The 25,311-nt window shown below is 42.7% G+C and overlaps 1 protein-coding gene across 3 annotated transcripts in view; it reads right to left on the bottom strand.

The window, feature by feature from the left end:
- Window positions 1–25,311, bottom strand: part of astn1 (astrotactin 1) — a 254,474-nt gene that overhangs the window by 171,883 nt on the left and 57,280 nt on the right. The window contains exons 3-8 of one of the 3 annotated variants that reach the window (XM_029830837.1): window positions 24,579–24,829; window positions 24,288–24,430; window positions 21,294–21,440; window positions 9,639–9,746; window positions 7,549–7,698; window positions 1,754–1,921 (exon numbers count right to left, since the gene is read on the bottom strand). In XM_029830837.1, coding sequence (XP_029686697.1) covers window positions 1,754–1,921; window positions 7,549–7,698; window positions 9,639–9,746; window positions 21,294–21,440; window positions 24,288–24,430; window positions 24,579–24,829 — 967 coding nt within the window. Of the gene's footprint in view, window positions 1–1,753; window positions 1,922–7,548; window positions 7,699–9,596; window positions 9,747–21,293; window positions 21,441–24,287; window positions 24,431–24,578; window positions 24,830–25,311 lie in introns of all 3 variants that reach the window. The other 2 variants (XM_029830836.1, XM_029830838.1) reach the window with 2 other exon arrangements.

Raw genomic sequence — 25,311 nt, 5'->3', positions numbered from 1 at the left:
CCCTATATGAGCATTTGTGGGTTTGGTGCCTTGCTTAAGGGTACATCAGCAGTGCTCTAAAGGTATTCTGTCACTTTTGCCTACTACCAGAACATGCTCTGTCCATGCTGGGGCTCAAACCAAGAACCCTCTGCTTTTGAGCCCAGTTCCCAACACCCTGAGCTACCACCACCCGGATCACGTTTTGTGGCTCACGGCCAAGTAAAAAAAAAAAACAACAACAACATTTTAACTCACCAGCAACTCACAGACAGAGCTCTCAGAGTTTTCAGTTCGCTGTTTAGGCTTTTATTGTTCCTCAGAACTTGTGTTTTATTCATTTGTGTCATCTCACAGCACTGTGGTCGACCATAGTAGTTTTAAATGTGCTTTAAAAATAAGGTGGATTTGCTTCGCCTTATCGGGCAGACATCTTTGCTTCCACGGGATTTCACTGCTACACTGAACAAGCCGGTGAGCGGAGGTGTGGTGTGTCGGCACAGGCACGCCATCTTTCCTTACGCGTTGGAAAAGTCTGTCACGCATTTGAAAGGGCTGTACGCTCCTAAGAGCGAGCACCTGAGAGGACCCGGGTTTCGATTCTGCAGGAAGGGAAGGAGTCGGAGCTTCTTTTACAGTTATATTTTTTTGATCTCACAGGAGCAGCACAGATATTGTCGAAGCTCATTTCACTTTTCATCTGTATCTCCTCCAGCAGAAATGAGGGTTGGATTTAGGCTATCTATAGCACGCTTGCAATCTCCCAGCAGCCCACACACACACACACACACACACACACACACACACACACACACACATGCTCACACACCTTAGCACTCATTTCTATCACACCAACAAACACACAATCACACTTGCTCTGGTTTTATTAGAAATTCATCATAAAATGAATAAAATATGAAATACATCTTCTGAAGCCTCATTGTTACATCTGCTGGTTCACATGTCGAGAGGCAGAGGAACCATTCTGGGCATTTGGATTTTTTTAATTTATTTTTTCCCCCATTTAAGACCAGCATAAAATGTATGCTTTTACATTCATTCATACTTTCATTCATTCATTCATTTAGAGGTGTTAGAACGTATTCTGCATTGCTCAGAGGAGAGATACACTACTGAATAATGGATGCAAAGCAAGGGAGAGCCCTCTTCCTCTTTAAAATACAGATTTCCTTCCTTTCATCCTTCCCGTCTTTCCCTCCACTTGTGATTGCTACATGATTGCACAATATCAAAGATGTTCTAGTCCATATAATTAGTGTCTGCATCAGGTTTTATGGAAGCTCAATACGATCTAAATAACCTCCTTTTACTAATCTCATCAGACTCTATAATGAACAGCGTCTTGTTCTGCGCAGCGATATTCTTGATCTCCTCACCCTCAGGGACCTTTAACCCATTTTACAAAACAGGCCTCCCCTGCAAACTGCTGGAAATAAGTGCAGTAGTACGGAGAGCAGCTTCTACTATAACTTGCTGCTCAAACGGCAGAATACTGAAATCAGACATGGCTGAGTTCAAATTTGCCCTTAACAGGACAAGTTAAACAGGACAATAATGATGCACTGTCATAATAATGACAGGATGGGAGTCCAATTCGGTCCTAATCTGAAATGAACTCCCTGCCAGCTCATTTCTTGCTCCCTAGTTTCAGAGGGAACAGATTTCAGTACACGCGTCGAAGGTCAAATTTTACCGTCGACCATAGAAGCTGTCACATGTCCCAGTACAGAATAGTGCTGCTTTGTCCATTCACCTGTCTCTGGGTCGCACTGGTGCTCACATGGGTCCAGGAGGCGTCGTCCACACAGCTCACTGAGCCATGGTCCACTGGCATTCTGCTGATGGTACAGCAGGATCTGAGCTGGGTTCAGCCAGTCGGAGGCATCCAACTGGCTCCCCTGAAGCAAGATGAACCTGGATCCTAAGCCAGAGTGAAGAAAGAATGAAACCATTAAGAACTGAACTGCAGCAGTGAAACAGCGAGAGGCATCTTAAGGAAAACACCGGTCATATGTGGAGAATAAGAGGAAAGAGAAACATTTTTGCTTTGGTCACATCTAGCTGCTGCATCTAATTTGTGGCTCTATTTTGGCAATAGCAGGGAAGGTAAAAGGAAAGAATGACGTGTGGAATCCATAGTTTGGATTTGGACCAATGAATAAATCAGTGTAAGAGTTCAGATGGGGAATGTTGACACAAACGCATAAATAAATAATGTTTCTGTGATGTGAGCTGCTTTACATGTAGTCAAGGATACAAACATGCTGACTTAATATCAAAGAAGAGTAAGAGTTTACTAAAAAGATAAGTGAAAAACAAAACTTGTTTATTTTCATGCACATCCTATATCACATCGAAAGAATTCTGGCTGTATGTCTTGGAAGAATCAATAAAATGTGGATAAAATAAAAAGCAAATATATGTTGCTATGCAGTAAAAGCTATTATGTGTGCTTATTTTTAGATGTTTGGACATCACTCAGGCATCACTGTGGAGATGCCACGGCCGGGGCAAACCAGCAGTGTTAATCACAGCCGTAACATGGAGTTCTGCATTCTGCAGCCGTGTCAAAGGTCAAGTACAATGATACATTAACTGGATATGGCGAATCTGTGCCCCATGCTTCCTGCTATTGGGCTCTGCTTCATTCCCTCCCTGCCAGAGCCGATCTCATCAACACGTGGGGACGGACGTTTGCAGCACATTAGTGTAGAAAAGTCCACAGCAGAAATGTTAATGTGTCTCTGCACAACCGTCCTCTGTTAAATCAGGTGATAATTGCATTCCTGTGGCAACGCTGAACACCTGATGTTTCCTGATTGCCTCAACCTTTTGCTATAAGACACCTCACGAAGGCAGAAAAGAGTTTGGCTTTTGCTTCCCTTCAAACTTTTCAAGGTTACCCTAAAGGTTTACATCATCGTGGATTCTGCTACCGTTGTTGTTTTCAAGTGGAAAGAAATCAATCCTTATTCTAAAGTAAATGTGTGACGGCGAGGGCGTCAATATTATTTTCTTTTGATTTGCTGCGTTCTGCAGCCTTATTTGCTATTCTGTGCGTTTTTCTCTGAATATGATGTCACTAACATCAATATTTGACCTGAGATAAGTGGTGTCTTATATTTTATTTATCAATGTTTATCAAAGTGTTGCAGTAAGTAACTGGATCGGTCCCATTAGATTCACCATACAGTCTTCCTTTTATAGTATTTGTACATTATTTTTTTCTATTATTTGTCTGTTTTTCTGCCCTTATATTGAATAATGCATTTGCCCTTTGCTTTTGTTTGGGCAGATTAGCTTTGCCTTCTGCCTGTCTCTACAAAGTCCCCACAGAGAGATATAGATTTAAATCTCCTGACATTATTAAATATCACTAAAGGTTTTGCAGCGCTGCATACATGTCTGCATTGAGGTCATCCCACTTTCCAGTGGTTTTAGCATAAAATAAATTAAGAATAGGGGAAAAAAAGACTAGCAGAAATTCATTTCAGAGGCGTGAGAAAGGTTTATGGATGCAGAGAATTCAGGTGTGTTTCAATAAAATGGCCAGACTGTGTGTTTGTGTTCTGCTGACCTTGGTTCCAGTCTGTCTGTGAAAAGTTCCACATGTGTGACTTTTCCTGGAAAGATTGGTTTGCAGACTACATTTTCTTTTTTCTTTTTTTGTGCGCTCAGCAAATCTGCTAACGACACCAGAAGAATAACAAGAAAAGCTTATGAACTGTGAGTTCTGGTCCAGCAGATGTGACTATAATATGCGCTACTGGAAGCGTGTCACAGTGTGATCTTGGTAAATTAGCCGCGGCTCTTTCCAAAGTGCCATCCTCGTGGCAACGTTGGACGCATGCAGGCATTTTCTTGCTGAAACATTTTAATGACTTCTTGGCGGAGTGCGAGTGCTCTAGTTTAGTGCATCCCCTTTTATGATCCTTTAAAGCCTCATCTCAGATGTATTTTGTTGTTCTTCGTTTCAGTGACTGACAAAACTCTAAATCAACTAAACTATTGCTTCCCCCAATCTGTTTCTTCTTTACTTTTCCTCTTTTTCCAGGTCTTTGGCACTTATACGAGGCTGTGACTGGCATGATGGAATCGTAATACTACCCATAAACGCTGCAAAAATATAGCTAACATCTGACAACTGATAACAGATGAATTGAGTAAAGTTCTAAAGTGGATGCAAATTTAAGCCAACTGAACCTGATCTTTGTTTCCTCAAAAGTGAGTCTCAAATGAGACACCTGATGCCAAATAAACATGGAGAGCCGGAATAAGTGGAGTGGGCACTGGGGTCAACAGGCTATTTAAGCATCACTGTGCAGCACTTCAGTCAGCAACTAAACAAATTAAATTCAGCACTTTATCAACCTGTTTGTGCAAATTCAATTTCCCCAAAGTGATTAATGCTTCTCTCAAACAAACAGTGCCACTTTGCAGAAAGTTATGCATTTATGAGCAGAACCTCCTTTAGAATGTTGCATAAATTCGCTATTTAAAATAGGATGAGGATGTTGACATCGTGGTCATTAGGAGTGTCACCTTAATGTAAAAAAAAAAGAGACAGGAAGGACTAAAAAGGAAGGGCTATTTTTAGCACACATGTGAGTGTTGCTATTCAAATGCACATTTTCATTTAATTTAAACCTTCATTTTGTGCTTTAGCTAATCTAATTTGTTCCCTGAAATATAACTAGAGATTCATCACACACAATTTTGCTGCGATTTGTGGGGGGGGGGGGGGTGAAAAGAAATCTGGTTTTTCCATCCCTTCCTTTGCTGAACAAATTTCATTTCATCCTCTGGATGGGGAAGGCACGTCCCATCAGTGGTTATAAACCAATTAGCTAACAAACGGATGATGATGGAGTCTTCTTCTAAAGCTCTTATAGCAGGTGCCAACAATCACCGGCCGTGAGCTGCTGCTCGGTGGTCTCGGGACTCAGGAACGTCGCCATGCGACTAATTTCATTGACACTCAGTCGTTAAGAACCCACGTTTGACTCTTTCCAATAGCAGAACAGAGCGGAAGTCTCTCAATCTACCCACTTGTTCATCCCACACCAATATCAATATTAGTCATCTTTATAAATCCCAACACAATTTAACCAAAGAGTCAATAAATGAATGATCACACTATTGCATTGCTTGTACACATCGTCTTGATTTATTTATTTATTTACAAAGACATTCAGGGACCATAAACAAAACACCGATAGAACACCCATAAGTCCTTTTGCACCAGCCCAAAACGGTGTTACAATACATTATGCGTGTACCAACGTGTGAACGAGCATTAATAACTAGCTAAATACTGTATGTAACAACATGAATGAGAGAAGACCAGAGCAGCAGCTGGGGAAAAACTGCAGAGGACAAAGTGGAGGTGAAAGCCCCGGACCAATCTCTACTGGAGGACATGAACACAGCACTGTCAACCATTGTCTACCACTACCATCACTGAGACCAATCAGCTGATGTATGCAGCGACAACAGTAATCCTACAGATGCTTGGCTACAAGATGAAGAGCATGAGCAGCCAGAAGGAGCAAACTGCCCCAGGAGGATAAGGCTAGAGGCAAATTCGTGGCGGTACGGAGAGAAGTCAGCCTTCTAACAGAACTGAGTAGAGGTGTGAATCTAAGGAAAGAACTGCCCAAGAAATATAACAAACTGTCCACAACTGAGGCAGCGGATACTGCTAAGCAAAGGCTCACAGCCCTAGCTACCCGACTGAAGAGGTACACAAGATAAGTTGTTGGGGTCCAGGGTTCCGGATCATGTGTTGTTGTGGTCCTGCTTGTTTCTTCCTGCAGGGGGCATGGAGGAGCTGATAATTTGCTACAGCTGGCGCTGCAGGCAGACACACCTGTCGGCAATCTACATCAGGCCACCTATTTAAGGACGGAGCGCCTGTCTACCAGTGTTGGAGAGTTATCGTATCTGAATGGTTAAACTGACTCCTGTTTCCTCGTTATTGGTTGTTTGCAACTTGTTGAAATGCTTCTCCCTGCTTGTTTGAGGTCTCCACGCTGCCCTGCCGGAGTGGAGAACATGCAGGACCTGACTCCTGTGTTGGCTCCGCACTGGAGCCAACACAGACTGGACTGGAGGTCCCAGGGTCCAGGTGGGAGACACCCCCGAAAGTGCTGGAGAACAAGCAGGCCAAGATCTTGTGGGACTTCCAGATTGAGATTGACAAGATGGTGGTGGCCAACCAGCCTGACATAGTGGTGTTAGATAAACACCAGAAGACAGTGGTGGTGATAGATGTAGCAATCCCAAGTGATAGCAACATCAGGAAGAAGGAACACGAGAAGCTGGAGAAGTACCAAGGGCTGAAGGAGGAGATAGAGAGAACGTGGGGCATGAAGGCAACAGTGGTCCCAGTAGTGATTGGGACACTCGGGACAGTAACACCCAACCTGAGTAGATGGCTCCAACAGTTACCAGGAACCACATCAGAGATCTCTGTCCAGAAGAGTGCAGTCCTAGGAACAGCTAAGATCCTGCGCAGAACCCTCAGACTCCCAGGCCTCTGGTAGAGGACCCGAGTCTGATAGAAGGAGGCACCGAGGAAGAGATTCTTTTCAACACCACAACACACCACACACACACACACACACACACACACACACACACACACACTAGCAGTTTCTTTCTTCAGTGGTTCCCCAGTTACTCATCTGATTCAGCCAGACGTCAAATCCCATCTGATGAGACTATGCAGATATTTATAGAAACGTCCTAAATCGATCGCGGTTTTATAATTCAACAGGCGCATTCGCCATCTTTCATCTCTTCTTTCAAAGTTCCCTCCCTTTGCACCTCCATGGAATTTTAATATCTCCCTGGCAGGCCAATGCACACCGCCAGAAGGCCGGAGGTGCTCAGAATCAAATCAGAGCTGCAGATGACAGATGAGTGTGCAGAGTCTGTCTACAGCGCATCTGGACCACCAGAAAACCTCTCAGCAAGAGCACCCCCTCTATCTATCTATCTATCTATCTATCTATCTATCTATCTATCTATCTATCTATCTATCTATCTATCTATCTATCTATCTATCTATCTATCTATCTATCTATCTATCTATCTATCTATCTATCTATCTATCTATCTATCTATCTATCTATCTATCTATCCATCCATCCATCCATCCATCCATCCATCCATCCATCCATCCATCCATCCATCCATCCATCCATCCATCCATCCATCCATCCATCCATCCATCCATCCATCCATCAGTTTTGAATGCTCTCTCATGTGTTGAGTACATTTGTAGGGGGCAGCTCAGGAGGGGGCCCTCCTCACATTGAGTTTTCGTCTCCAACGAAGCAAAACACATTGACGGCCCCAATGCACCACACTGTAGTTGTGTTCTGTTTGTGTGACACCACCAGCTTCCCCAGACAGCAGGCAGAAAAACAGCAGCTCAGCTTGTGCCCCGAGGATGTTGGGCACCCACCAAGACGCGTGTGCTGGGAAAGCTGCGGCTGCAGTCTGCATGCGGTCAAAAATAAATAAATAAATAAAATTCCTTACCGTCAGCGATCAGGTGCTCCGGCACATGCAGGACTACTCGCACCGAGAGGCTGCAGGAGAGGTGGGAGGAGTAAACCAGGCCGATCACGCAGCTGATCACGCTGATCAGCGTCAGGGTGGTCTTGCTGATGGGGCTCCGCGGGGAACCTGCTGCTGGGGGCAAATATGCAGAGGAGGAGGAGGGAGGAAGGGGAGCAACAAGCAACAGAAACATGTGAAGAAGTGCATGCTTTAAAGACCCTCCCTCCCTGCTCAACACACTGTCCCATAAACATGCACGCATACAACCACATGTAACACATACTGTGTGAACAAACATGTATTTTCAACGCAAGCCAAAAAGGAGCTTAGTGGCCATGAAAAGGACCTGTGGATCAGAATTCCCAAACCTTCGGGAGGTTTAGCTGCGGCACAGCTCAGTGGCACACAAATAAGGTTCGCGTTTGAAGGGTATTAGTGCTGGCATGTGGCCAAAGAAAGAGATGCAGGCGTAAATAAAAAAAGGAAAAAAAAGAGAAAAAATCCGCTCTCTTCTGTTCTCCCCCTCACCCAGAGCTGGAACGCTCCTCTTATCTCTTTGGCTGCAGAGTGCGGCACAGAAAAGTGTTAAATGTGACCTCATAGCCGCAAGGGGCAAACATGCGCGCTCACACACACACACACACACACACACGGATGCACGCACACACAGCTGACCTTGAGACCAGCCTTTCAGACTTTGTTTTAGAAGGTTATTTCTTGACTAACAGAATAACTCTAGATTGCAGTGTCACTTTGAAATTACTTCGACTTCTTCCGTGAAAAGCTGCCCTGGGAAATGGTTTAAATAAAGCCACGGTCTGACCCCTCTGATAACACTTAAAACTGGATTATTCACTCAAGTTATTGACAAGAATGCCTCTAACATCCGGAATTTTCATACATTCTTCTCTGCAAGTAAGTTGATGATGGGAGGCTAAACTGATAAAAAAATCCAACAGCATAATTAGCAGGAAATGAAATTGCTTGGCAGGTCACAGTTTATGATTTTATCTGGTGACAGGTTGGGCAACAGGAGTAAAAAATACCCAAGAATGAAGTTTTTCTATGGTGAAGCCTAATATAGGCTGTAAATAAGTACATGCTGAGCTGCAAAGTCATGAAGAGTCAGAAATCCTACATCCTCTAGGCCAACCAGCCTGAGGGACCAACACACCGATGAAGAGCCCGTTATTATGATAACGGGGCTCATGATGATGGCTAACATGCAACACAGACATCTTTTATTGCTGAAAAGGCCTCGTTTATTCAGTTTTATTTAGTATATTCACGAGTGTCATTAACTTTGATGATCTCCACTGCTGTATTCACTTATTCCTTTTCCCCTCATTTGTCCATACATGAAACCCGTGCGCATTATTAAGGTTTTACCTGGATTTACTAAACAAAAGAGCCCAAGCAGTCGCGTGAATCTATTCTTAAGCCTCTTTAATTAAAGGTGTTAGTGACACTTCTGGAGGCTTCGCTGTGTTTGTGACACCTGTGCACATGACGGAGAAATAATTGGCTCGGAGGCGTCATAAAGGCTTGCAACACCTTCTGACAGCAGCCGTTATTCTGGAAGGCCTCGCTTTTATTTATTAAATTATCTAATTTTAGAGATCGCGCTCCTGCTCACACGCAACATTAGTGCACATCAAACCTGCACGGACACGGCATGCAGACAGAGAGAGCATGCTGCACCACCAGATCCGCCGGAGAGATCACACTCGGGGTAATGTGGCTGGAATCGATGGATGTTTGCTCTGCGGAAGCTGATCTCACAGTCTTGTGTGATTGCAGTCAACAAGATTGTGTGCAGACGTACAGATCAGCGTGACATGCTCACAACCATCGGCCAAACGGTCCATATATACACGAGCCTGTATGCATGAACCCTTCTGTCATCACGAGCACACACTACACTGGAGCCATCCATCTGCTGTAAAGGTTACGTTTCATGCGTCGCAGTTATGGTAATACCACAGGACGGCGAGTTGTCTGTCTGTAGGTGTGCGGATCCTGCTTACCCCCTGAGCCCCACGCGCTGTTGGCGTTACCATTTCTCATACCTCGACTCCGGCGGCGACTGCGGTTTGGGTCGGTGTAAAAGGCCAGCTGAGGCTCGCTGTCTGCCTCTGTGCCGGAGTCCCCGTCAGGGTTCAAGAATGTTGAACCCGCTGTTGAATTCACAGATACAGAAATGAAATGACTTTCCACGCTGAAAAGGAAGGCAGAACGTTTGTCCTCAAGTCTCCCAGGTGAGGCCACAGATGGACAGATCAGAGGATTTCTGATTAAACGGGGAGCGAAAGACACGGAGGTCGAGCTGAACGCTCACGCCGTCACCTCTACTGCGCTTTAACACTGGAGACGACATCATCGCTTCCTTAAGAGGCCTGGCTGAACATGGACTCATCTGAGGAGCTTCATGTACCAGCACCAGAGGAGGAGAATTATCCTCAGGTCAGTGACTGAAACAGGTAGCGGAGGATCGACGAGAATCTGCTCACAAAACAAGTCTTGGATCAACCTTCACAGCAGAAAGGAGCCCAGCACAACTCCTTCAGCTTTATCTTCTCCATTTTGAGGCTCAACATTGGTCTTTGAAAGGCTGCTCACCTTGAACATCAAATTCAAAGTGAGATTTGCTTACATGCTTTCTGTCTGAGTGGCTAACAGCAGCAGTAATAAATAAAGGATAGAGGATGTCTGCAGGATCCTAAATTTCTGCATTTGGAAATGTTTTAGTATTGCAGATACAGAAAGAGACTTTTACTGCACTACGGAATAGATACAGATGCTTGGAAACAATCAAATATCTGATTAGAGCTAAAAAATAAGTCAGAAAGACGCCTGAGGGAAATTAGTGGCCACATAAATGGTAGTTTTATCTTTTCGCCATATGATGAGTGGTCAGTGGGCGGGGCTTAGTTGCCATCACCAGGACCACCAGGACTTCTCTCCTTACTCAGCCGCCATGATTTATATGTGAGTATTTAACATGGAAGAAATGAGACAAAAAAAACAAGCAAGTGACTTCTCATCTGACGTTGCTGCACCCGCTGATCCACAGATGCGCGACTGTGATCTGTTGTATTGAACCAGATGCAGCATGCATGTTGTCATTTTTCGCTTTTTAATGATTGCTCCTGGTACTCATTGACACGATGATGGCTTTCATAGGCTTTGGCTTTTCTTTTCCTGTCACTTAAAGGCAGTTGAGGTTGAGTTTTAAAATGATGAAATAAATAATCTAAACTTGTGGTCCGTAATATGTGAAGTCACTTGGTCCTGGTCCCTGATCCCCAATGTTTCCAAGCTTCATAATGTCCATCCCTCAGCTCAGATTACAGCAAGTCGCATTAATATCGCAGTAGCATGAAAGACAATTCGATTTCTCATATCTTGTCTGTGGGAGTATTATTTCATTACACTGTTACACATTATTGACTGCTTTTCACAAAAGAATGAGCCTAATCTACCAGTCCGCCAGGACAGTCAATAACAATGCAGTGTGAGTTAGCGAGTCTTTGCAGAATTAGATTTTATGATATGGAAAATATTGACTCAAATAAATACTTACAAAAGTGCATCAGCAACCTTAAATATTCACTACTGCATATACTTTAGATTATACGTTGATATATGCTGTTACTGATGCACCTAATTTTTATTGGACACAAAGTTTCATGTACTGAATCTGATCGGAGATTTAATATTTATCAGTTATTTTCAGTATAGGAAAAGTATGATAAGTATAATTACAGATTCATTTTTACTGTAATGCAGATTGTTCCCATCTTTTTTTTTTACTGTAATGATGTTTCTGCCAGCTTTGATGATATAAGAGAGAATATCTACTACATATCTGCGATTATTGGTTGATGATGTTTACAGTTTAAATGTAATCATAAAAGCTGGATGAAACCTCACTGAGCATGTTTTATACATAGCAGTCAGAAGCTTGGAGTCCAACATTACAGCCGGATTTCTGATGTTTTTGACTGATTGACAGACAGCCAAGGCTGACAGCACTGAGGGTGTGAGGGCTGAATACCAAGATTTAAGATGTAAAAAGGTTTGAGCCAGCCAGCATTTCACACCACCGAGGCAGCTGACAGCTGACAGCAGCAGCAGCAGCAGCAGCAGCAGCAGCAACAACAGCAGCAGCAGCAGCAGCAAGGCTTCCTGGCTTGCTGCATCTCATGAAAAAAAAAACCAAAAAACTTTATGTCTTTGAATAATTTGTAATTGGATATTTTGACCAAAAAGGAGAATATGAATACATTAGTAGAAAAAGAAGGGTCAAGATATGGTTTCTTTTAAAGAGGAGACACCACAGCATGCTAAAGGAAGGACTTTTTTTGCTGAATAGAATTCAAAATGGATTGAGAGGAGGAAATAAAGAGAAGTCTTCTCTATATTCAAATTACTGGACTGTTCACTCCTGGACTGTTCTCTGGACTCGACGAGGTGGGTGAGAGGAGGATGTTAGCCAAGCTGACATCAATTATGGACACCACCTCTCACCCCCTACACGAGACTGTGGGGGCCTTAAGCATCTCCTTCAGCAGCAGACTGTTACAAAAGGGAACGTTACCGCAGGTCATTCATCCCAACTGCCGTCAGATTGTTCAACATGCACAACACTTAACTGTAGCACCAATAACCCAGGGTTATTACTAATCATCCTACCTCTGGAATGTCTTATTTGCACATCTTATTGCACCTTCATTTTTCTTCACACTGTCCGACACTCCTTCTGTACATAATTTTTTATTTCTGTATATACTGTATAATGTGCATAGCAATGTACATAATATAAGAGTCTTTTTTTTAATTTTAGTACTTTTCTGTATTGTACACCACGGGCTACCGCTGTAACGTGTAATTTCCCCGATGTGGGATCAATAAAGTTTTTTATCCTTATCCTTTATCCTTAAATTAGGATTAAAATGAGTTAAATTTGCAGTTACTAAAAGATCTAACGCTGGTAGATGATGAATTAAAAAACAGATAAAAGGAGTAGAGTGTGCAGGGGGTCCGTCCATCCAATTTCAAACGCTTTTCCCTTACAGGGCCCCAGGGGTACTGGAGCCGAGCCCAGCTGCCTTCGGGCGATAGGTGGAGTACACCCTGGACAAGTCGTCAGTTCACTGCAGGGCTAATATACACAGACAAACAGCCACTCAGACTGACACTCATGCCTAAGGTCAGTTGAGTCATCATTTCAGCCCAAGTGTGGGAGGAATCTGGAGAATTGGGAGAACATGTAAACTCCTCCATCGTTGGGTAACTTAAAATTACATGGAGTACAAGAAATTGCTCTGTGATCAGAGTAAAGTTTGTTGAGCTAAGACCTGAGAATGCATCATGGTTGAGAGAGGCTGCAGTTATATATGTAAAAATAAGTTAAAATAAACTGAAATGCCATGGTACAGGCATGAACGGAGCAGGGACAATAAGGCTGAGGTAGCAGGAGGAGTGAATGGATGAGGGATAGGTTGATAGTCACATCTGGGAGGAGGACCAAACAGTAAATTCACCATTATTCATTATTCCCTTATTAACATGTCACAATCATCCTTATTAGGATAAATCCTATCTTTGACAGAGTAAAGCAGTCTAAGAATAATATTAAAGGGTCACTAACAATCATATTATGAGGCCTGCAGCACTGGATCTACCGGTGTCTTGCTAAAGTCTTTTAAAAGATTAAAAGGGATATTGAAATATTTTTTGTGCTGTTCAGGCTTCTTCCAAGATTCTTTTGTAATAGACAAAAGAGGCAGCGAAGCAAATGGAGGATATGATGAAGAATCAGGACTGGAAGCTAGTAAATCCTATTTCTATATGAAAATTGGACTTTTGATCAAAACTTTAAATTTAATAAGCAATAACACACAAAGAACAAATTAGATATGTCTGACATGCAGGAACTGACCCCAAAAGTGACCAAAGACATGACCAATACTCTATACGCTGCAGACGCTGGTGCCCCGGGTCAAATGTTAAGTAATGCCAATTTTAGTGTCAGCAACAGCAAAAGGAAAGGAACAATCCATCAAAGCAGTCCCCGCGGGATGCGTGTCGACTGAAAATAGAGGCGAAACTCCCGCAAATACTTGTGAGTGTCAACTTTAAACATCCCCAAGCATCACTTGCCGTGTGATTATACAGCAGAAGATCCCTCACAAAAAGAGAGGAATAAAAACACTGTTGACAAAGACGTCAATGTGACGCCTAGACCAAAACGCTCATCACGGAAGCTTCATCTAAAAACAACACGCGCTGACAACGGCAATGTGCGATGTAAATAGTATTGGCAGCCATGACTATCTGACAGCACAGATGTTGCACCGCTTTATTACACAAGTGGGGAAAATTTACCGATGACACCATTGTCTCAGCATTTCACGCTGCTGATTTAATAATAAAGCAATATTCATTTCTCTGGAAGAAATGTTTACTGGAAGGGAACAAATCCTTTGGAACAAGATTCAGGGTGCTATTAAATGTCTGCTGACAAATTAAAATCAACAGTGATTGGAAAAACACTGAAAAAGGTTCTGTTGACAGAGGGAGAGGGCACTGAGTGGTTGGCAAGATGTAGATCTATCTATCTATCTATCTATCTATCTATCTATCTATCTATCTATCTATCTATCTATCTATCTATCTATCTATCTATCTATCTATCTATCTATCTATAAGTGCTGTATGTATAAGAAATAACATTTAATATGAAATAAATGGTCTGATGTAGGAATGTTCTTGATTTCGGTCATGGGGACAGCACATTGGTCTGCTCTGCAAATGACACTGAAGATCTGCAGCCCTAAATTAAGCACCAACCCGTTTAGAAGTATTTTTCCTGCTTGATGCCTTTTCCCCAGTGATTTGGTTCAACAGTCGGCTACAGCTCTGCAAGATGCATCTGTCACCTTTTCCACGTAAAGCCCTGGCTTTGGTTCTAATGAGGAGTAAGTAGTCGAAGATGATGAGCAGAAATCACACTGTTCTACCACCTTTCAACACTCCCAGTAGATCTGAAGTTTTGGAGGTCTTCCTCCCTCTTCCTGCCTTTTTATTAAGGTCATGGCAGCCCAATGATCTCATGTTTTTCAGTTAGGTCACTTGATCCTGCTTCCTATATAGTGAGTAGGGTTTGGTGATTGATTTTGGACACGGTCGGTGGTAAACCATCTTCGTACGTTTCAATCACTGCTTGAACGGTCTCAGCGAGGACCAGTTTTTATATGTATATGTACAGACCAGAACAAATAAATGTTATTCATGCCATGAGATCGTCAAAGCCTCTGCACCAGACATTCAGATTTGAAAACTGACAGCTGTCCCCAATCACAGTTGATTTTTGATGGAGGAAATTAAGACTTTAAGAGGGTTATGCTCCTAAACAGCACACCCATATTCAAAGACTGAGAAGATGAAGGTGATCAGAAAGTTTCATGGTTCCTTTGCTGTGCTGCACGGTCTGTGTATTACATACTACTGGGAGATTAGTCTTCAGAAGATAAACATGAGCAGTCAAACTCTGCCATTCTAAGAGCCTGAATATGCCCCTCAGAAGGTAGTATTAGCTGGGAAGCTCAACCTGCTTCTCTTTTGGAAGGGAAAACTGTGGCTTATGTGGAAGAAAACTGATACAAGTGCAGAATGAAAAAGTCAGCATTCCTTATTTAGGCTGTGAGACCAAGTGAGGCTAGTGAGAGTACACATCTGAAGAGATTAACCAAGGTGCAGCGTGCTGAGGCGATGAATGTCAGAGCAGCAATCCAGAATTTTAGCATTCCTGCAGTATTATAAAACCTCCACATCAGAGCAGATCAGTGAGGGAACTCAGGAATACGAGTTAAAAAATGCAATGTGTATAATAACACATTGCAGGACACACATTCTCAAGTGTCCTTCATATGGTAAAATTAGGAGAATAACAAAGAGCCACATTCACATGGAGACTGCGTGATGCTGCTTTTTTAGCACTGATTTGTGACTGACAGAAAACAGCGCTGACGCAACAGAATGTTGCCCACAGTGAGACTGCACACACACACACACACACACACACACACGCACACACCTGCGCTCCTCGCTAAGGAATAGTCACACAGAATCACAGACATTATTGGGAAGGAGCATTGAGTAATTCAGCACTACTCTAATAACCGGAAAAATGCATAATGTATAACTTTTACTGGCCTGTGTGTGTGTTTGTGATGGGAGAACATCAAACTCAAACAACTGAATAACTTCAAAAAACATATAAATGTTAAATTAATAGTTGTGAAAAGGAAATGAAAGGCAAGAAGAAAATGTAACAATGTTTTTTGTACTTTTTGTAGTGAACACCCACAAACACAGACCCTGGACAGTTCACCAGTTGATTGAAACACACACCAGTCACTCATGCTCAGTCACACATTTACATCTGGTTCCAGTTTAGAATCTCTAAAGACATTAATGTGGAGGTTCTGGGTTGGAACACTCCGAGAAGATTCAGAAACACCACATGGAAATGAGGCAGCTCGTTTTCTTTTTTTCAGGACATAAAAACATCAATCAATCGTGTAATAACACACCTACTAATCACTTTAATGACAGCAACGGAAATAAAACAACAAATTCCATTTTTTGTTTCATTTTTGAAGCTCAAATTGTCCATTTTTTTCTTGCAAGGCCAACCTTAAAGGGTGAAAATGCTGTGAATGTAAATGAGCTGTTAAATATTTCTGTGTATAGGGTGAATATATACTGTACCATCATAAATCGCGACAAAAACTGTGAGCTGAGATGCTAAAAATTTCACGATAAATTCGATGAGAGTGCCAAGTTAGTAAATAAACGAGTAAGAGTTGTGGAGCTGGTAAGCTGGAAAGCTATCAGGAAAAGTATATTTGTGCATTTTTTGAATGATTAATCAGCATCTGTCACCTTCTCTAAGTGTCCTGTAATTTCACTGAGTGTGGATAAATAAACCACAGAGACCAGAGAACTAGAGGACTCAGAGCTGGGACCTCTCAGCTCAAGGGCGGAGGTTGCTGAGGCACTTAAACAACTCCGCAGCGGCAGGACCCCACGGAGGACAAGATGTACTCCGAGGACCCTTAGGTTCTGGATGTTGAAAGGCTTTCACACTGCAACATTGTGTGGAGTTTGAGGGGAGTCTGTGGGGAGAGTCAAATCAAGTTGCTGGTTCACATCTTCAAGATAGGGGACCAGGGTGTGTGTGTGTGTGTGTGTGTGTGGGGAGGGGGGGGTGGTATCGGAGAGGAGAGTGACTGTTAGTCCAGCCTCAAGCTCAAGAGGAGCAATGTGGCTGGACCTGCTGGTCATGGACCTGTTCTTCACCTTTGCCAGGATGCTAGAAAGGACATGAAAAAGGCCGTCTTCCCAGAGGCCCCCTTCGGAGGACACTCTGGGAATATACGGATGTGAATTGTGTAATATTGAAAAGTAACAGGGCGGTGATAGCTCAATCTTTTGGGAACAAGGCTGAGAATTGGAGGGTTCTTGGTTTGAGCCCCAGGGCAGACAAAACATGAAAGGTGTTCTGGTAATAGGGAAAAGTGCCAGAGCACCTTCAGACCAATGCTGAGAAACTCTTGAGCAAGGTACAGAACCCACAAATCCTCATATAGGGCCCTGTGATGAACTGGCAACTCATCCAGGAGTAGACTTTGCCGTGGCCCATTGTGTACCGTCCCCCTGCCTGAAAGGGATGAAGTGGTTAAAAATATGAGACAGGATGGTGTACTATTCTCATAGAATCTGATTTTGTAGAGGACCGCGAAGTGATCGAGTGGGTTTGCCCATGTGTAATGTTAATAAACACTAAATGAAAAGCAAGTGTTGTGCTTTGATATAAAATACAAAACAGGACAGATTTTATGTATAGAATTTCTTGAAGCGGCCATCTGGGGAGGGGGTCAAATTCAGGGGCCTAAGGATTCCATCTCTGCGTTTTGATGATGTTGTCCTTTTGGCCCCATATATCACTCACATGTAGCTCTCACGGGGGCAGTTCACACAGGGGATGAAGAGCAGCTCTAAGTCTGAGACCATGGTCCTCAGCTGGAAAGGTTGGATTTTTCTAAGAGTAACTGCCCCAAGTGGAGGGGTTCACGTATCTCAGGGTCTTGTTCATGAGTGAGGTATGAATGGATCTGGAGAAGATCTGGGCAGCACCTGCACTACTGTTGCATTGAAGAGAGCTGAGTCAGAAGGCCAGGCTTTTTACCAACCCTCACCTATGACCCTGAGCTTCAGGTAGTGACGGGAAGAACAAGAAGTTCACCTCAGGACACATTTCAGGCATGTCCAGATGTAGGACACTGTAAGAGTATATGTCTGGCACACTTTGGGATTCCCTCATAGGAGGTAGAGGAAAAATGTTTGGAGTGGAGTATCTGGGAGTCATTGCTGAGGCTGCTACCCTTGACCCAGACTCGGATAAGCAGCCCGAAATAACATTTTGAATAGCTGAATAAAGACTGCAAACAAAGAAAATGCATGAGCTCAAATCGCTGAAGAACATCGGTGTCATTGGGTCCACAGCCAACAATAAGCATTTTGTAAATGGTGACACTTGCAAGAAGTAAGTAAATTAAGTTAAAATATTGTGCTGCAAAGAAATGAGTAATTGTTTTACAACTGCTGCTTTTAAATATATTGTAGTCAATGAAATAAAGGAGAGATGGGATAAAATATTAAACTGGATTTTAGCAACCAAAAACGTGAATAAGGCAATATAATAATAATGCCAATAACTTAGTTCAAAATCCATTTAAAATTAAATAAAGATAATAAAGATATGCTTTATTATTATATCAATGACTGTCACAGCTTTACTTATAACAGTCACATATTAAAATAAAAAAAATAAAAAAATCAGCATTCTGTCTTTGAACTGTTTAAATGTCTTCCATGAATGAAACTATTTAACTGATGACAAATGATGTCTGGAAGCTCTTCTGCTTTTCCATTGAAACTGAAGAACAGAAGTAGGGGCACACTGACCTTCACGAGCTTCACTTTTCTGAAACACTCAGTAAGGAGGACAAAATATATAGCTTGTGCTACAAATATGAAATGCTGATGGGAGCCCTCGGGCCTGCCCCCCCTGCTCGCCTGGCCATCAGCTTGTCCCAACTGTGCTGATTTTAGATGAAGCTCTGGAGGCCAATAAAAGTGCTGAAGCATCTTCAGCATCAAAGAGTTATTAAGTCCATTTTCTCCATCAGAATGTCTCCACAGAGGACAACAACATCACTGTCTGATCAAATTTCCAATCAAAAATCAATAAAATAAACGTTAAGAAATGCAAATGACAGCCAGTAAAGATCAAACCAAACCTGAACAGAAGTCCTTATTGACCTTGGTGTGTGTGTGTGTGTGTGTGTGTCTGAAATGGTATGTTGTGTTTATTATCATTAGCATATTCAATGGCTTCATGGTGCTAGCATAAAACCACATTTGCAGCTTGCTGTTGATCATAGACACAAGATGTACTTTTAAAAGCTTTACAGATTTGGAGCAAAGATTTCATGTTTACACCATAAATGTCCTGCTTCTCTGATTGCAGCGTGCACTGTTTAAAAGTGGCTGCCTTCTCATCAACGGTCAAGGTCAGAGAAAAATGGGAGAAGGAAAAAATCTGTAGGAGGCGTTTTAACGTACACAAATAGATTTGAATATATTGCTGTTAGTGTTGTTTTTTGTTATAAACTGATAGGTACTGAATTCCATCCAATCATAATGATCACAACCTTGGAATTTGAAGAGTACTAAAGGTCAAAAAGTTGCAGAGACCAAGAGTTCTCCAGGACAAGGATGGTAATGAATGCTAACGACCCCCACACAATGAACTTTGGATGACTGTTGATGGAAAGATGGGTTGATTTAAGGTCACAGGCAGGCAAAGTGCAGCATGGTGGAGTTTTCACATTCGCATGCATCTAGACTGAAGATTAAGGTGATTTATTTTTCACATTCATGGTGGCTTCATCACCAATGCACTGAAAAGACTTGCTGTAGCCCCATTTCCCTTTTGCCCTTCGCTTAGGGGACCTTCAGCCCATTGGAGGTCCCTGGGAGGTCTCCAAAGGCCATGTGTGATGTTGATGAAAGCTGTAAGGTGTGTCTCACCATGACTTCGGCTCAGCTATGTGACTGTGAGAGGACATTTGCAGATAAATGACATGATAACAGGTGCAGCTGGGTTGAGATCGCAGCACTGCAGCAAGTTGAGCGTCTCCTGCCTGTGTTGTGCATGATTTTTCTCAGAAAAGCTCCCCAAACATCCAGTTCTCTGTCATAATAATAATAATAATAATTATTATTATTATTATTATTATTATTATTATTATTATTAGTAGTAGTAGTAGTAGTAGTAGTAGTAGTAGTAGTAGTATATTAACATTTCTCTTGAGCTCAGTTTAAAAATACACGTTCTTAATTGTGTTCCAGCAGAGCGGGACATTATGGACTCATTAATATTGCAGAACTATTATCACTTGGCTTCATCTTTATCCTACATTAATAGCACTAATATCTTGAGATCTGGCGCAAATTTGATTTATAGTTTTGGCCACATCGAGTGTCCTTTTGGAAAAATGTCTCCTTTGCTATCAGTCCAATTCACATCAGATGAAATATTTGTGAGGTTTTGGGCTTTCATCCTGACACAAATCTGTCTTTGGCTGAAAAAGTCCTGTGAGGATTAATCCTCAATTATAATGAATATATGGAAAATCATGGACAGCTACTTTTGATAAGGGTGTGCATTTTCTTAGAGCTGAACAGGTCTTTTTATGATTCCACTAGTTCATGTGTTCCACCATGTAAATAGAATAATTTGAACAGTCAATTTAAACAGTGAACTGTCCATTGGAGGTTTTCTGGCTCATGTTTCCGGGCTGTTGCTACCTCCTGAGAACACGTCTGGAACAGGTGAGGGGAAGAGAAAACTCTGCAGTGTTTAGCTGCAGGTCTGACAGCATTTGTAACTAACTAAAAACAACTGCTAAAAATTCCACTGAAAGCCTGCAGCAATTTACATATTTCATGTCAACAACCATTCTGCTGATGGGTTATTACCAGAATGATGTGGTGCTGTTTCAGTTTTTAGTAAATTATAATTATTATTTATATCAGGGACAGTCCATCATTTCCTGTAGTCCAGCAGATTGCTGTTGAATCTATTTCTGCATGAATCTGCTGGGCCACTGGAAAAGATGGACTGTCCCCTTAAAGTCCAGACTTCAACCAGATACAGCAATTTTAGAGCCAGTTGGAGAATAAAGTGGGCAGATCCCTTTTCCATTCGGAGGGAATGAAGCAGAAGACCTGGAGGACATTAGTGTTGAAGTTCCCAGGAAAAATACTGACACCATGAGCTACTGTAATGGCTGCAGAAGGCGGAGGAACAAAATATTCAAGTAAAGAGGATAAAAACAGGTGTCACTTCACTCATTTGCTGAGCTCAGAGCACATTTTAAAATTTCAACAAATTTATGAAATAAAATGAGATTTTGTATTAGGCAGGGAGGGAAAAAAATTGTAGGTTCAGGTCTGTCAGCTGTTCTAATCACTTTGGCCACCATTACTTATTATAGTCCAGGGCTATAGTGCTCCTGTGGTTGCTGTCCAGTGTGGATCTCTTCTCTTTGTTTCTTGGGAAAGGGCAAATATAAGGTATGACTCACAGCGGGTGTTGTTGGAGAGGCGTTTGCGCTGGCTGGTGGAGGTGTTGTGTGGTAACAGGGTGTTCTGCTGGTGGTTGCTGTCGATGGGGCTCGTGGCAATGATGTCCTTGCATTTGTTCATTAAGGCCAGCTTGGTGTTGTCGCTCACTGTGGAGGAAAATTGGATACATTCACAAGTTCTCGAAATGCACTGCAACACATCTGGAGAGGAGAGAGTGACTGGAAATAGAGCAGCGTGCTGGGTGTTTTCAGGCTATTCAAACATTGACGAGAGTTTTCAGTGGGGAAGAAGCCAAACAGCAAGAATCAGAGTGCAAGAAAGGCTGGCATGATATTAAAAATCATCAAGGAAATGTACCGTATTTTCACGACCATAAGGCGCACTGTAATAAAAGGCACAGTCTCAGTTACGGGTGCAATATCTGTATTTAAAACATACATAAAGCGCACCGTATTATTAGGCGCATGCTAAAACATACAGTACAAAATGACAACAGAAGTAAAACAGTAAGTTTTGACACATTTATTGAACAAAATATTCATTATTTTGCCACAAAACCAACAAAGTTTTCATCTTCTGTATCTGGATTAAACAGCTGCACTATTTCAATGTCCAACATCCCGAATTCCTCTTCTTCATTATCTGAATCAGACTCACCGACCGGTTCCGGTTCAGCGTTGATGCCGACTTTTGTGAAAGCTCTTACAATACATGAAGACGGTATCATAGCCCATGCGTCTACAATCCACCTGCATATGGTGGCATAACTTGCCCGCCGCTGCCTCATAGTCTTTGTGAAGGAGTGTTCGCCTTCCGTCATCCAGTGCTCCCACGATGGAGGGATCTCATCCATGTTTGTAATGTGGCTGGCCGTGGTTATCTTGTCGTGGCAGTAGGTGCAGAAGATGGCCGCCCTCTCCTGGTAATCCGCGGGCAGCCGCTGTGCAACAGCGAGGGTTCCTCCTTGGAAGTGCTCAATGTTTATTTCTTCAGCAATCGCTTTGGCCTTTTGTCGAATGGTGACAGTAGAGACACCCCTTCCAGTTGTTCGCTGTTGCACAACCAACTGTTCCTCTCGGTCTTCCAGCTCGGGCCACCTTGCTTTGTTTCCGTGGAAACTCAGCTTCGTCTTCCTCACTTGGCGCAGTTCACTTTCTTGTTTTCTCTACTTTCTGACCATGGACTCATGTCTTGCAGCTGCTTGATTGCCATTTTCAGCCGCATATTTGATGGCCTGTAGTTTAAAGTAAGCCTCATATGCATGTCGCTTTACCGGCGCCATTTTAGGGAGTCCTTACGCATAGGTGTGCCGCTAATCGATGGGCGGAGCGTTTACCGTAGTGCACCTACCAAAGGCAAACAGCAGATTTTAGAACTCAGTCCACACACAAGGCGCACCATATTATAAGGCGCACCGTCGATTTTTGAGAAAATCTCAGTGTTTTAGGTGCGCCTTATAGTCGTGAAAATACGGTAACTGAAGAACGCATAACAAGGTGATGATATGTATGTATGTATGTGTGTGTGCGTGTGTGTGTGTGTGTGTGTGTGTGGATGGATGCATCACATTTGTGACATCTAAATGAAAATGGCTGCAACCTCCCAATGTAATCCATGAACAAAGACTATAAAACTCCATTGTTTACCCAACATTTGCATGATTGCATCCCACCTCTGAGGAAATAACATATATTAGGACACAGTGTTGAATTGGATTCTGTTGGCATTATTGTCAGCGCTGGTCCCAGCTTACACCATGACCAGGTATCCTCAACACCCACAAATGTGACTGATGATCTGCTGAGTTACTGCAATTCAATCAAAAATAAATTATGTTTGATTCAAATGCAAAACATATGCTAATTAGGAGACAAGTGAGATCTCCAAAGATTAAATGTGGAAACTAGTTTTTCATTTAAAAGAACTGAGCTGACACACAACACAATGAGAAACTATGTTAGTATTCCAGCTTAATAAATCAATATAACTGCATTAATTATACAACTGTTATTAGCATTTTCAATAATTTTATGGCCACTGGCAAGCAGCTAGAGAGCACAAATAAATGACTAAGATATGTTAATCAGCAGATGCAACCATTTTTATTTTCACTAGCTGACACCCAGTTAGCTTCACTCTGATGTTATGAACACTGACTGCTCTAGTTTTGGAACCACTCAGGTCTGTTGAATTAAACGAGATTTGAATCGCATTTTCTACATTACATTTTTGACCCCGGTACTCAGGTGTGTGATTGTTCTGACGAGATTCAGGCGAGGAGCGTTTACAGCCTCTGAAGGATGACTCGTGCAACCTCAGAATGTAAGCAGATTCTTCTCATTTTTTTTGCTAGTCAAGATTCAGTTCATAATAACACCTACGTATCACTGGTAATAAGCCCTTTGGGTCTGTCCCCCTTAGATACGCTGGATGTGATTGCTGGGCATAAAGCTGATTCATTTCCATTCAAATCAATGTGTGTTGTTCGTGTGTGTGAGAGTGCGCGCATAAGTGTGTGGGTGTGCGCGTATGTGTGTGTGCATCGGCTGGGCTCAGTTCTGGGCACACTTTTAAGATAATAATAAATAATGGCATTCCACATAATAAAGGAACACAGAGCTGAACAACAATAAAATTCTACTCCTCCGAATGGAGGTAATATTTTAAATCATGTCTTCTTTCAATGCTCATTTTACGCGTCACATGGTGAGATCGTACGTGAGCACCTTCACTCCTGCCTGCGGGGTCGCCCCGGAAGCTGGTGTATTTTCAGGGTCAAGCTTAAAAATAAATGTAAGAGTGAGATAAGTTGATAGTTGATCAAGTAATACATATAAAGTGTATAGATATGCGTGTGTAAATATATGTATGTGTATAAGAGGTATAAGAGCATTCATTATTAGCATGACCGCTATACGTTCATGCTACAATGCCACATCTATTCTCACAAAGTGATCAATGATTCATAACCATAATCATAATCATAACCATACCGGTGGTGAGGTCGATATTATTCTTGTCATTGCAGCCCTGCAGCGAGTCGAGCGTTCGGTTGACATGGCTGGCATACTCCTCCCCACCGTTCATACACTCGCGCTGGAGGTGGTGACGCAGGTCGGTGATGTCATACTCATACCTGGCGGGGAGGTAAAAGAGTAACAATAAGGAGCCACGTGTGGATCCTGTAACCACCCCCCGTCCGGTATGAAGAAGTGCTTCATGCAGAGGTTCCAGTTTAAAAGTAGTCACTCAACGTTCATGTGAGTGTCACAGTCTTTATGTACCCGTCCAGAATGGGTGTCTCCCGAATACTCAAGGTGCCGCTGGAATTGGGGCCTTGACCGCGCGAGTTCCTCAGGCTCTCGCGGGCCTGTCCTCCCATCAGCACTGAGGGGATGTAGTGGATCTCATTAGCGGCCTCCGCACTGGCGCTCTTCTGGGGCTGAGGGATGCGACGGCGTTTACACCAGCGCCTGCGGGTGTAGAGGATCAGGACCAGACACAGGATGGACAGCAGAAGGGCGATCATCCCGCCCTGGGGTGGGGGGGAACAGATATGGAGAAATGGATCAAAGTAATGCCACCAGCAGCTGCAGTTCATATAGGAAACTTAAATACATCTATACCAGACCTACGTGGGATGTGATCAATGTACATCAGGATTTTAAAGTAGCAGAACACTCCTAAACATTGGTCATCTTCCAAATAAATGGCTGAATTCATAGATACGTTGCTGACAAACGTGACTGGTGGCTCTGCTAAAGATGCTGGTGATGCCGGGTAGAGCCAGAAACATCTGGAACAAATTCTGATGTAGCAAACGCAGAAATATGATGAACTCGGGGGTTCAGTGATGGCTTCAAGCATTTACCCATTCATACAATTCTGGTACATTCAATTGCAAAGAATGACTTTTTATCCGCTGGACATTGTCGCTAGCAGGTCATCAAATACTGAAGTAGAAAGAGATGTTGATGTGTTCAATGTGTTTTAGAGTGATAATAAAACAATGGTATT

This window comes from Takifugu rubripes, chromosome 22 (assembly GCF_901000725.2).
Source record: "Takifugu rubripes chromosome 22, fTakRub1.2, whole genome shotgun sequence".
NCBI lineage: Eukaryota > Metazoa > Chordata > Actinopteri > Tetraodontiformes > Tetraodontidae > Takifugu > Takifugu rubripes.
Note: the sequence above shows the minus strand (reverse complement) of the source record. Positions and strands in the feature narration are given on the sequence as shown.